Genomic DNA, 14,305 nt, shown 5'->3' on the forward strand with positions numbered 1-14,305 from the left:
ACGATGGTCAGAGAAAATGACTTTTCAATATCAACGACTGAAAAAATACCTGATAGCTTTCATCTCGGTTTTTTCTTATGTTTTTCTTTTGTTTTTATTTTGCGGCTGCATTCAAGTTAAATGCGACTAAGTAGCCGTTTTACAATATATATGAATAAATAAATATACCGGCATGGCATTGTGATAAAAATAATTCTTTAAATTCGAACTATTAAAGCAATGACTGGATAAGATGAAATACCATTTTCCCAATTTCTATCATTCTAATTAATTTAATGTAGTCATTTTTTAAATAAATTTCAATAGATCCCATAATTTATCACTGTAATAATATTCTAGTTATATTAAAGTCAGGATCAATCTAGCAATAAGGAAGTTGTTTTAACTAAAGATAAGTAAATTTTCGTTCAACAGGGTGTTAACTAAAAAACGATACAAGGGCAACAACTCCAAATGCATTTTAGTTAGGAAATGGACACTTTCAGGACACATAGAACGTGCAAGGGGTCACTTTACAACGGAAATTTCCACGAATTCAAGGTCATTAAAAATTAAATTGATAACCATTAGAGATACAAAGTTGGTTTTCATTAGAAAATTGTTCCACTTCTAATTTTAGGTGTTAATAATCTTTGATCCTTCCTTATTTGACTAATAACAAGTGGAAAGAATTGAAACAAAAACATGAAGGTCGTGATAAAAAAAATGTTTCAAAGACTAGATTGAAGGGCTAATAACGGGAATAATACTTATACTAGAATATCCAAATTTGCTAGGCACTCATCTGGCGTCTTTGGAAATTGCCACCTCGGATGACATTTAACCCTTGGTTCAAGGTCAGTCAAAGTTTATCTCGAGAATCAATGATTTAAAAAATGATTCCAAATTGAAAGGTTTTTATCATGGTGTTTTGCATCGGGTTAAAGTCATTTAGACTTAAAATCTCAATTTACACACTTTTTAAAGTGGCACCAATGCTCCTTGATATAAACTTCAACCTGGTCTGTGGTACAATATTTTCATCACGACCTTCCTGTTTTTGTCTAAATTCCCTAGACTTGTTATAGGTCAAATTATGTGGTTTCAAAAGAATTTACAGCTAAAATGTTTCTTGAGATAAATTTTAAATAAATGGTTCAAGGTCAAATAAATTTCCGTATTCAAATGACCCCCTGTATGTTCTATGTGCCCTGAAAGTTTGAAATTCCTAGCTTAAACACATTTTGAGTTATTGGCCCTGTATCGTTTATTTTGTTAACACCCTGTATAGGTATGGATGTAGTTTTTTATGTAAGATTTAAGTGAAATTTTTAATTTATACCTGATATACGTAGAGTACTTTTCTAAGGCCGGATTAAGTACAATTTCGAGATAATACCTAAGGACTTAGTTAGTGTAGGAAGCTGTTGGTACTCGTGGTCTGAAGGGCTTTCCACCACCCTCCTACGCGTGGTAACCAGACCACCTGATTTAAAGGCTCTAAAATTCGCTAGGAGATTTGAGCCCAAGGTGGTACTTCGGGTATTAGCCTAGCTGATTATTAGGTATCACTGCCTCTTCTAATATTGAAATATATGCAAGAAGTCCCTGTCCAGTACACGCACTATGGTATAGCTTCAATATATAGCAAACCCTGCAAGCCTCGGATTTTTCTGACTTATTGATTATTCATTAATTTGCTACAGAGCCGAGGGTGGCGGGGGTGGAATATGGCGGAGGGGCGAGGTGGCTATTAGTGGCGGCGTCGGCAGCGCTCAAAAACGCGCCGATCGCGTATTTAAAAGGGAAGCCCCAATAAATCAACTCTGGAACAGATGCCCTACATTTTAAAAGCCAAGCTTTCTCTTCGCCGATACGCGCTGGTCTATATACGCTCATCTCGAAAGTAATGTTTATTAATAAGGCTGGTTGCTCCAAAATCTTATATTTTCTTTAAGCGTAGCAATGTTTGGCAGCTGACCTCTGAGATTGGAAACTAGAATTTCGGCTCCTTGAAATTATACCTGCGCGAATTTTGAGTTTAAAATATAGTTTGAAATTAAATTTTTTCATCATGTTTTAATTTTTATGCCTCCAAAAAGATTGTCGTTTCTTTAGCTCCAGGGGAATAAAATTTTAAATATAATAAACAATTCAATTTAAAATTGTCAAAACTGATTTAATATCTAGATTTTAACGTTTCTTATTAGAGAAAAATAGTTTTACGAATGTAGATAAAAAGCGCTTTGCTATCCCCTTATTTTAATATTATGGATCAGGAAAAGATTTTCAATTTTCAATTTCTTTAGCTACGAGCTTGCGCTTAAAAATATTATTGATAATACATTTACTTTTAAAATTGTTAAAGCTATTTTAGTAATTAAATGAGAACGTTTCTTATCCCTATTTCCTTGGTTAGTATATCCAAATTTGCAAGTTGCCCTGTCTTAAGTTAGTATACTAATATTATCGACTTTTTTACAAAGCCTTAATTGCAGGCCACTGTCGACCAAATATCCACTAGACCAATTAAAGGTTTTGATATTGCCAATGTGCCGTGCAATCTATACTGAACAAAACCAAAAACCTTAAGATTAACTCGTAACATACGGAAGAAAATGTAATACTATCTAGAAATTAGTATGTGGATGACGGCGTAGCTTTGGTATATGTTTGCTATCGAATGTGTTTCAATATTTGCCATACTTACCTCATTTAGTTTCTCGCATTATTGGCTTAAAATTTTAATATTTATAATGGGTCATAGGCAGATCCACTTTAAAATAAGGCACCACCTTAGGCCTAAGTCATCAAGCAACTTTTGAAGCCATTAATTCAGGTGGCCTGGTTAAAATGCGTAGGAGGGTGGTTGCAAGCCCTACATGCCACGTGAGCCAAGAGCTACCTACACTAACTATAACCGTTAACCTCAACAAGTTTTTTTATGGAAGGGGAAAACAAAGATCTCGAGGGAAAACCTCTTACAATAGTGGGGAGAGAACTTGCAAACTCAACGCAGAAGGAGCTGTTCCGAGTTTTCACCCAGTGCCACAAGCTGGGATCGAACCCGGCTCCTCTTGCTGCGAGGCGAAAGTGCTAACCACTCCGCCACCCCACAGGGTTCTGGGCAAATTCAACACGACGGTCTCACGTTGCGTGCTGCTCTACAACCGGATAAACCAGACCTTTGCAAATGTTATCTATTTGAAGGATTTAAGATCTCAAGCTGATTTCGGAAATCATCATTTTAATCTAGTACTTCGATGTCATAAGCTGAGTCCGTCCTAGTGTATTACCTCCGTTTGGTAGAGGTTTCCAAATCCTGTGTACGGAAACTGAATTAATGCTGAATATTTGCAATGAGGGTATCAGTAGAGGTCGGCGTTTGGATAAGAATTAATCACTTTATCTTTTTTTATCCACAACCGAAGATTATCCGTAAAATAAAATTATTTTTTGCATGTTAAATCCCTTTCTATCCATGGATAATATCTATAAATAAACAGTTAACCGCAGTTAATTTATCTGTTTTGCCCACCTCGAGGTGTCAGCATGGCTTTAAAGCCCTGTTCAAGTTCTAGTCTGTCGTATTTAGCATGTTCGACGTCTGATGACCAAGGCTGACGTGTCAAAATTTATTTCATAATTTTAAAGAAACATCGTTTTGATTGAACCAAAGTAAACTAAATTGTGAAACACATTAATCGATTTTAGCAACAAAGTAAGTAGTATTCGAAAAAATAATTATAACTAAAGAAAGTAGTAGATTATATATTTTAAAAGAATTAAAAGAAGTAGTGTTCGCCGGTTAAACTGAGAAATCGCTTGCGCTTCTCGCCAGATAAAAAACTGAAAACATTTCGCTCTGCTTTAGGGGGCGTATAGCTTTAGGGGCTCTTTTTTGCTCTATTACTGAAAAACCATCAAAGGAATATTTTTAATGGTAGGTTACATATTTTGGGGCTCTGTTGTCTTTTATAATATCATTTGTTTCTCATTTGAAGTATAATTTTTAATTAAAAAATACACAAATTAAACTTAAATGTTATTCTTGGGGTACCTGTAATTTTTAAAATTTGTTTCGATAATGATTTCACTGCTTTTAAAAAAACGAAACGAGAGGAGCGCCAATTTCAGCGCTCAGAAGAGAGCGAGTATAATGAACCGCCAATGCCACCGTTAAAAAATAAGTTAATTTTCACTAAGACTTGGTACTATAATTGGCTTTGCATAGTTACGATTCATTTATACATGATCAAAAAAAGTCAAAAAAAGAAATTTCGAAGTAATTATTACGAAAATTTAACGTTAAAATATTTTATATTTCCAAGTAAAAAATCTTTGAGGTCAGTAGCGTAGACGTTGATGTCTTTATGTAAGCATTTGATGTTATGTATAAAATGCACCATGTTTTGATCGGTTCCAGAAATGCCAGATGTTTGATGAGATTGTAGTAGAAATTACACAGTTATTTGCATGAGATACATTGAGACATGTATAAAATAAAACAAAAATGGTTTTACCAAAGGAGGTTAAAGGTAGATTTTAGGGGGAACAAGTTCAAAACGGGAATTATTAAAAAAAAAACAAGGTATATTTTAGTTTATTTCATAAATGTATAAATAATAAATATAGACAATTTTTTCCGCTATCGGCCATTAATAATAATAGTAATAATAATCAGCTCGGTTAATACCAAAGGCACCACCATAGGCCCAGCTTGTCAATTTTTCAAGTGCTGTTTTTTACTGATTTTTTTTATTGAACTAACCATGAAAAAATTACATTTCGAAAATTGTGGAAATATTTTCAGAAATCAATGAGTTTTTAGAAAAAAATGTACCCCGGCACGAAGAATAAATCATAAAAATCTCAGTATTATAGTTATTAAAGTTTTTGAAAAAAAAATAGATCATCGATAAAATAAACACCTTTTATACAGTTCCATCTTATAAATATATAAATCAAATACATTAAACTAGTAAAAAACTGCTACTAGCGTCATCGTCAGGCAAATTTACAATAAATGGCAAACAAAGAGAGTTTGTTGAGCGCATGACACACTGTAGTTGTAAATAGAGTAACGCGACAGTTACATATACAATTGACAAAATATTTTCTTTCACAGTGTCATAAATTTTGGGGGTAAATAGATTAAATTTAGGACTTTTGTACCTATTATTTTTTCTACGAGCCAAAATTCCTTTAACCCTTCATTGGACACACAAAAGAGCGTGGCAGCACGGTTTTTAATTAAATTTAAGAATTTCCTTCAGCGTCCGTCAAAAGGATTTTATCATTACCTTTAAAGAATACTGATTAAATACCGCCAAGTAAAGATTAGTAAGGGTCAAGGTAGCCGAGGCCGTCTAGGTGGTGACACAGGCCACAAAAGATCAAACCCTCTCTAGCATGTAGATAAATTTATCACTATAAGAGGGAATGTCCCAAAAAGCAGAAATCTACTTTAAAGAATGAAGAAACCGAGGAGGGATTAGAAACAAGATTGAAATATTTGTATCCGAAAGAAATCTGAATTTCATTCCGGCAGCCCCCAAATCTCCATTCTGGTTTATATATTTTTTATTTTTTTTCACCCTCCCATTACTTATCATTTAAATTTTCTATAGCCAAAAATAAATACGTACTAAATTTATCAATAAAATCAAGTATTTAGATAAGCTAATAATATTCAGAGTACATTATCCCAGACTAAATTTATATTTTTAAAATGGAAACCTTTTAAAATTAAATATTGTAACTTTTATTCCCTAATTGTTATTTATTTTTACAGTCATATTAATTGTAAAAGGGGGAAAATATTTTTAAATAAGGATTTTATTTGGTGAATATTTCCTTTTATTTAGAATTAGTAAATTGGCAGTTCTCTCGCTTAACGGTTATTACTTTGGTCTTGTCACTGAAAAACGACAGCAGTTCGCTCAACTCGGTCATTTTATGGTAACTGTCTGAAATTGTTTCCTTCATCAGAACTATAATAATGCACAGCCACAACACAATTTGAAACGATTAACACCAAAATCTTCCAAGTAACTTTTACTACTATAATTACCATAACAATTTGACGTGGTTGTTAATCGAAGAGCTTACCAAAAATGTACCATACATTTTATAAATTAGACTGAATTCCCTTGTATGATTTAACCTTAATTCTGTTTATAACTAACCTGATATAATATGTTGTAGTCTGACTAAAATATGGAATGTCATGCATTATATGGAAACACATGTTTTCACGTATCAGTAGGTATTCTTAAAAGAGATGGCATTATATACTTGTGGTTATGGGGCGCTAAATTAATTACTGAAATAAACCATAATTACTATATTCAGTTGCATTAAAAAAAAATATCTACTACATTTGGCGGAAAGATACTAAGACGATTTTCCGCAAAATCGGCTGCAGTAATAGGTGTTTCTATAAAATACGTTAGGTCACGTGTAAATGTTTTTTCTACGTCATTAGCTAAAGTTATTGAAGATAGAGAGCACGTGCTCGAGTCGATAAAGATTTTGGTATTTGAAGTCGACGTGCGAAACGCGCGTGCCAATAAAGCACTAAAAAGCTTAAGCTCGAGACGCGGAAAAAAACATTTTATACATTTAATTTTTGTATTGATTTATTTTACAGAAACACCTATTTCGAATTGGACCCGTCAAGGATTGAAATACCCGAGCGCGTTATATAAATTTGGAAAATACCGTCTATTCATTTGAAATTCATTATTAATATATTAACAAAGTAAAGATTTGAAAACAGCTGTACTAATTTATTTTTTGTACCAAAAGTGATGCATACCTTAAAAAAAAGTTAAGCGAGCCTATGGTAAGAATAGAACGGGTATTACCACGTTGACGTACATTTGATGTTGTTTAGGATAAAAATATTAAAAATACACTATACAGAAGCTAACAAATAATTTTCGTTATTAACTATGTATTGATAACTTGGAAATTTACGCTATAGCTATTTCTAAAATGGATTAATATAACACTCGCCGGGACCTTTAGGAATTAAACGGAAAAGAGGCGAAATTCTAAATTCCCGGCAACGATTTATCGGTAAGTCATGCTAGTACCATTCCGCCAAATGATATTTTGCCTTTCTAAACCTGCAACATAGATAAAAAAAATATAAATTAATTGTTATGGAAAATTGTTTGGGTATTTTGAAATAACGAAATAGTTTTCATGTTTCAACGAATCATTTCAAGGAAATGGTTTCAGATTTATTTATTTAACATTCCAGCTGACACAATTTAAAGATTTTCAGAACGGTAAAAAGCATTAATAACATTGTTGTTATCAAATAAGAATGTAAATATTAAAAGTCATTAAGTAGAAACATCCAACCAAAGGTTTAATTCAGGAATAACGAGATCTTGGTCATAGATAAAAATATTGAGAGGTCAGACCTTGAAATGGCTACGCAAGGTCTCATTATGCTATTAGGTTTATAATAAAAAATATACCAGGGTCCTAAAATACACATATTTTCAAGGTACTTAAAGCATCGTATAATCGTTTTTCGGTCCAAAAGGTACCATATTTTCAATAAATCTTGTCAAAAGTGCTATCGGATCTTTATTTTTACAATTCTGTTCAAACTCAGACCGCATACACGCAACTGAACTCTTGGTGTTCTTATACTTTTTTTTGAGATTCACACGATATGGTGTCGGCTACAGCCTGCAATTCGGAAATTTACATCGTAGAAACGGGTAAAGTTTTTTAAAAGTCGAGCAACACGACATCTGCTGTCAATTTCTCCAAACTTTAAAAGTGCTTCGTAAACTAGTACTTAATTAAAATATTAATTATTTTACCAAGTTTTACGAATTAGAGCCGGCTTATTATTAATTAAACAGTTTGTCACAATTTTAAATATTTTTCGATTTATTACGAATAATAATATTTAAAAGGCATTTTAAAAGTTAGCGATAACGGAGAAATGATGGCGCCACAAATGCGCAACGGAAAATATTTATAAATTAAAAGCGGACAAGCCAGGTTTGGAATTCAAAAATTAAACAGTAACTTGTAAGTCAGTTTTACGATAATTTTAAAAGGGAATTTTTCACGAAATAAATCAGGAATTTTGATGGGAAAAATTCGTTCTTAGAAATTAACATCGGCTCCCATCAGGGTAAATCCACCGTCCACAAGAAGCAAGCTCCCAGTAATGAACGAAGCATCGTCGGACGCCAAGAAAGCGATGGGCTTGGCCACTTCTTCCGGCTGGGCATTCCTATTCAAGGCGTGAAATTTCTTCCTATTTTCCCACAAAGCATCAGCTTGTTCCTTCTTCATTCCCATGTTCTCGAAGACATCGGTGACGACGGCACCTGGAAGGACGGCATTGACTCGTACCTTGTCCTTGGCCAGTTCCCGGGCTGATGTCCTGGTCAGGATATCGAGGCCCGCCTTGGACATGGCAGCGGCGTGCAGTTGGTACATTACTTGTTGACTCGTCACGCCTGATACGTTAACGATGTTCCCTTCGTTGTTTTTCAAATGAGGAGCGCAAAGTTTGGTCATGTGGAAGTGTCCTCTCAAATTGGTCTTCATGGTTTCGTCGAAGCTTTCTAACGTGGCTGTCTCTAACGTACCTGGAATAACGATTTTCAGATATTTATAACCAGGGTTTGAAAAAAAAACGTATTTCTTTTTAAAATCCAGATAAGTGGTTTTAATTGGATATAACCGGCTAAAATTTAAACAGTACCTTGTACTTATGTGAGTAGAAATTGTCTGCAGTTATTGTCGTAAATAAGAAACTAAACAAATAAAGCGAAATAACTATATAAAATAACTGAATTTTTTTTATTTCCTCAGGAAATTCCCCCTAGTTTTTGTTTATGACGCGCCGACAGAAGCGAGGCAGCTGGCCAAGAAAGAATATTTTCAACATATGGACTAGTTTGGACTAAATTACGTAACCGACTTGGTTACGAATAGGCCGAAAAACTGGTAAAAGTAAACCGGTTTCTAAATATGAAACAAAAATAAACTAAATTTTTAAATAAAAACTATTATTTTACTAAAATATTCGTATTGTAATTTTTTTTTAAAAAGCTAAAAAAACTGGATTTTTTCCAGTGGCTATAACTGGTTTTATCCAGGAGGCTATAACCGATATGGCGGGTTCTATGCCAAGCCTGTTTATAACTGATACTTTCAGTAAATTATTAGCTTAGCTAGCCTCTTTCCAAGACTATACATAGTTTCTTCAGTAGGACTCGCAACACTGCCTATTTTTATATCTTAGATAAAGTATGGTGATGCCCCCTTCCTAGAAAAATTCCAGCGGGTGCTCACGAGCGCCACTTCAATTAAATAAAATTCTAAATGTACCGCTTTGATCTATCTGGCCAAGCTTCACAGTTTTCAAAACTTTTCGAAATAACTTAACGCAACAATATTAGCAAACAGGAGTTTCGGGTCTTCTTATGAATTTGATTATTATTATTGCAAAGTTGTTATTAACAGGGAATGAGATATTCAATGGCCTACAGTCTCGTTTGTTTTTAAAACAGATTTCTAAACAAATTATAATCTTACCTGGAATGCAAATTCCAGCGTTATTTACGAGAATATCCAGTTTTCCAAAATGGGCGATAGTTTTTTCCACAACGGCGACGGCTTCGTTGTCTTTGCTGATGTCTCCAACGACAACTAACACCTGTCGCTCCGAAAGTCCTCTCTCAATACATTGGTCCGAGGTGGTTTTCAGTTTTTCCAAATTCCTTCCGTTTATGGCAACCGCGCAACCCAGAGACGCGAAGTGAATCGCAGTTGAGGCACCGATACCCGAACTGGCTCCTGTTATGAGCGCTACTTTGCCATTCAAATTCACCATTTTTAACAAATTTGATCTGGAAAAGCCGCCAAGAATTTCAATTTTCTAGCTTTGAGGATATATAAGTTATTAGAAGACGTGATTAAAAATGCTTTCAAGGCGCAATATTCGTCGACTCGAAAAAGGGAATTTAATTTGAATATTTTTGTTTATTTTGATCCGTTTGAACAGATACGTAAAATGAATAGGCCTTTCCATAATCCGTGCTTTCACTGTTTTTTTCTACGTCACCCACCACCTATTTCGCTAAAAGGAAACAAAAAGTTGGCTGTACTTTTTGCATTTACCGGTAAGATTTCCCCAAGCTCTGGTTAGGCTTGGTGACTTTGGAGTTCAAACTGATTTTAATATATTTTTGATACTAATTAAATGAATTATTATTGCAATAATCTCCGTGAAAGTATTGTGAATTCTTAGATAATTATTAGCTAGTATTTTATGATAGCCAACAGTCTTAACCTGATAAACTACTGTGGATGTCAATGGAATGTTAAGCCTTAGATCACAAGGTTTTAATTTCTTAAACATCATCGAAACCGTAATACATTTTCGTTATGACTAGTTAAGTTAACGAAATACTTTTATACTTTAAACATTTGATATAACAAATTTAACAATATCAATTGGATTATTTTAATCCGCCATTTTTGTAAATAAAAAAACTCGGTAGTAGACGGCTCAAGAGTCGAGTGAAGTTAAGAACCAGGAGTAATATATATAACGTTGATCTAAGTCATCCTTGCAAAATCAGTTTTCTTTCCTCCTCTTACCTTAACGAACATTTTATGAAAGGTCTATTAAAACGGAATACATTCATAGTGGTTTATTTTCATGTTATTAAGGTAATGCATTCAATTTGTTTATTTGTGATTTCAATAAAATTATATTTTTGAACAATTTGGTTTAGTTTAAAATATTTAATTTTAGATACCTTTACGCTGTCAAAAGCAGTCCAAAATTTTAAAACGTTTGTTTTTGGTAATATGTGAGACAAAATTATTAATTTAGTAATTTGTAGATATTTATCTAAAACAGTAACTTTAAAAAGCTTATCTTCAAATATCTTCAGCAACCAAATTCTGAGTTCTCCTCGAGCGAAATGTGAAGGAAATGGGCACTAAAATTATAATATAAAAAATAAAATATTCTTATCGAGAAACCTGTTTTGAAGGACGTTTTACCTGGTTAGTTGCATATCATATTCATTTACTCGCACGACTATCACTTTTTCTTACATCATTTCCTTGGAGGAGTTGTAATTATTAGTTTGGAAATTTAGCCTCATGTTTATATTTCTTTTCTGAGAGCAAAAATAAAGTAAATCCAAAGTACTCTATAATTAAAACATTTTCTTAAGTCTCCCAGCGATTCTATAATTCCCAATATCAAATTTAAAATGTTATATCTGAATTAAAAATTATAAAATTATTTTACTTTTACAACCTCCCAAAACTATTCATTCAAAATAATTGTTAGAGTACGTTAAATTTTGTATTCGCGTTGTTAAATTTTAGATCCACGGTATTAAATTTTGGATTCGCGTTGTTAAATTTTAGATTCACGGTGTTAAATTTTGGATTCGCTTTGTTAAATTTTTGATTCACGGTGTTAAATTTTCGATTCGCTTTGTTAAATTTCATATTCACGGTGTTAAATTTTGGATTCGCTTTGTTAAATTTTAGATTCACGGTGTTAAATTTTGGATTAGCTTTGTTAAATTTTGTAGTACAACTTATGTCGAACCAGTCTCTGGGAAAACAGCCGATTACACAAAACAAGCTCTGCCCACGTCAAACTGAAAATCGCCAATAAAATGTTACAGTAACCCAACTGTCAGGATCCGTTGTAATATTTTTTCTTGTTGAACAAATTATTTCTATAATTAACTCGACTAATAGAAATTACTATTATAAATTTGCTTGGTATGTTATTAGCTAAGATGTTTTACTAATATGAATGACTCGTGGGTGTTATTAATAGAAAATAGGTGTTAAAAGGTTCACGTATCAGCGATGTAAAAGCGACTCAAGATATTATCGAGAATATATGTCAGGGAAAGATTTTTCTCATTCCCGAAACCGAACTCCAGAAGTGGCTGGCATTTCTAAAATAAGCCAGGGAGGCCTTCAATTTGTCCAAAATAAATGAAATGCAGTAAATATTTTGCTGAGGCTAATCCAGAACCGATTCATGACCATGTAATCCGCTACTGGTGACATTTTTGCTTAAAGTCATCTTAATGATGCAAGAAATACGATCGATGGGTTTAATGCTGATTTGTATAGCGAAAAACCAGTTGCTAAACATGTCTGGCAATCAATGATGAGAGGTACAACGACGAAAGTTCCTTATTATTTTGCACACTTTGCGACAAGCAGTTTGACTAGTGATAACTTTGGGAAGCCGTTGAAAAGCTTGAATTCTTGGCATTCAAAATCATTTCAATTATTGGAGATGGAGCGGCTACCAATCATAGATGTTTGGCAATTAATTAAGTTGAAGACTGCACATTCTTGTTTTAATAATTATGCTACTGATGAAGAGTGTCTATTATTTTTAATTTTTTCATCCTCCACATTTACTCAAAAATTCAAGTAATTTCCTCTATAATTGTGATGGGTCTTGTAAGGGACAATATATCAAAAGGAAACCAATACGAGACCCATATACACATGAAATTCATTGTCTAAAAAATCTCTGTAAATCACCCAATGTTTATTTGAATTCTTATAGTGAGATGAAAGTGGTTTACGCTTGCCAGATCTTAAACCAATCTGTAGCAAATAATAAGAAAGATTACTAATATGAACAACATCCTGAAACTGTCAAATTCTTGGAAATGTTAGTCAAGTGGTTCGATATCCGACACACGACCAATTGTCATAAATCGTACTTTAAAAGGAAACCGAAGAAAATCTATAAACGATCGACTTCAAGTAATTAAGGGTTAAAATTAAAATTTAACCATTAAAATATTCATATATATTAATTAATAGTGGCTAGTCTACGAATTTCAAGGCTATCTTCCTGAATGGGAAAATGATGAGCTAAACCTAGGAGTAGTAAACACACCCCTACCACAGGAGTGTCAGCATATAACATCTCCTTTACAGGAGACAGGGCAGACTTCTGTTATTGGTCAAGCCGAAATCGAAATGATTCTCGATTGTAATTGGTTGATTTTTTCGCCTGTTTATTCTTCTGCGCTCAAAAATGTTTTTAAAGTTTTCGGGAAAGTTTCTTTTGTCTCCGTTTTTGTTTACATACAATTAATTTTAGGTTTTTGTGGTTAGTTTAATTTATTTTATAGTTATTTTGTACTAATATTTTTTCATTTAACAAATCATTAACAATTAAATTACCGTTTTATATTATAATCAATAAAAATGGTCGCGACCAAACACTGTATTTACCCCGGTTGTACAAATGACACTCGAAGGAATTACATGGCCCACATGAAGGGGTTTGGTTTATTCCATTCCCGAAACCTAAAACTGTGTTGGCTAAATGTGCATGTGTTAAGGAATGAAATTGTGCGGAAAAACAACAGATCCTGCAAATGTAAAGAAACATTGGTTCGTGTGTTCCAATCATTTCACTGGTGGTAATGGACGACTGAACAGCATCCAGATCCAATACCATGTAATCCTGAACCAGTATTAATTCGAAATGGTATAAATATCATTGAGGAAGCCATACGACTCGGGTGATCCTACAGTGTAGAAGATAACATCACTATGATATCACATAATTTATCTTTACAAGCGTCAAACTATTTTACGCATAGCCCATAAACTCACGTTCAGTCATGTATTCACTAATGTCTGTAAAACTGGCAGCTCAGGTTTTAAGCTCTTCAACAGCCGCAGCTTTAGAACTACAAAAGGATCCAGAACTATCAGAAACAATATTGTTTATAAGGACCTTCAATAAATTTTTTGACTTAGTAAATACTAAACATCTTAAGGAGCATAAAACTTCAAGAAATAAAAACAATGCCGCATACACCTCCACTGATGATGAAAGGCTGAAAGTAAATATTAATTATTTATTTTGTCTTTAAGTTGTTTTGGTTTTTTTTTTCAATATTATCCTTTTCAATAAATAGTGGTTGGAAAATAATTTCTTGAAATATCTTGAAGACTAAAGCTAAGCGTTAGCTTTTATTATTAATCCAAGCTGGGAGCGAGATGTCAAGGAACGACCAGGTTAATTTAAAAAGAGCGAGAAAAACAAAATTATATTAAGTATTGAAACTAGAGAAGCTTTAAGGAGAACTGGTAAGATTATACATTATAATTGCTTTAGTAATTAGTTATTATAAATATTTTTTACAGCATATTCTGTACCTGCAATTCACATTTAATCTTTGTTTGCTTCTATTGCCTGTAAAGTTGGTCTAATACCTTTGCTACCCATTATTGGTTTTTTACTTTTAATTTGATA

The 14,305-nt window shown here is 33.2% G+C and overlaps 1 protein-coding gene across 1 annotated transcript; it reads right to left on the minus strand.

Moving 5' to 3' along the window:
- Positions 1–8,096: 8,096 nt before the first annotated feature.
- On the minus strand, positions 8,097–9,859 carry LOC149933743 (uncharacterized). The gene is made up of 2 exons (XM_090156419.1): positions 9,562–9,859; positions 8,097–8,609 (listed from the first exon to the last, which is right to left on the minus strand). Exons 1-2 carry the CDS (start codon positions 9,857–9,859, stop codon positions 8,119–8,121), a joined length of 789 nt encoding a protein of 262 aa, XP_090012545.1. The 3' UTR covers positions 8,097–8,118.
- Between the last annotated feature and the right edge of the window lie 4,446 nt (positions 9,860–14,305).

This window comes from Leiobunum rupestre, chromosome 8 (assembly GCF_980474605.1).
Source record: "Leiobunum rupestre chromosome 8, qqLeiRupe1.1.hap1, whole genome shotgun sequence".
Classification (NCBI taxonomy): Eukaryota; Metazoa; Arthropoda; class Arachnida; order Opiliones; family Sclerosomatidae; genus Leiobunum; species Leiobunum rupestre.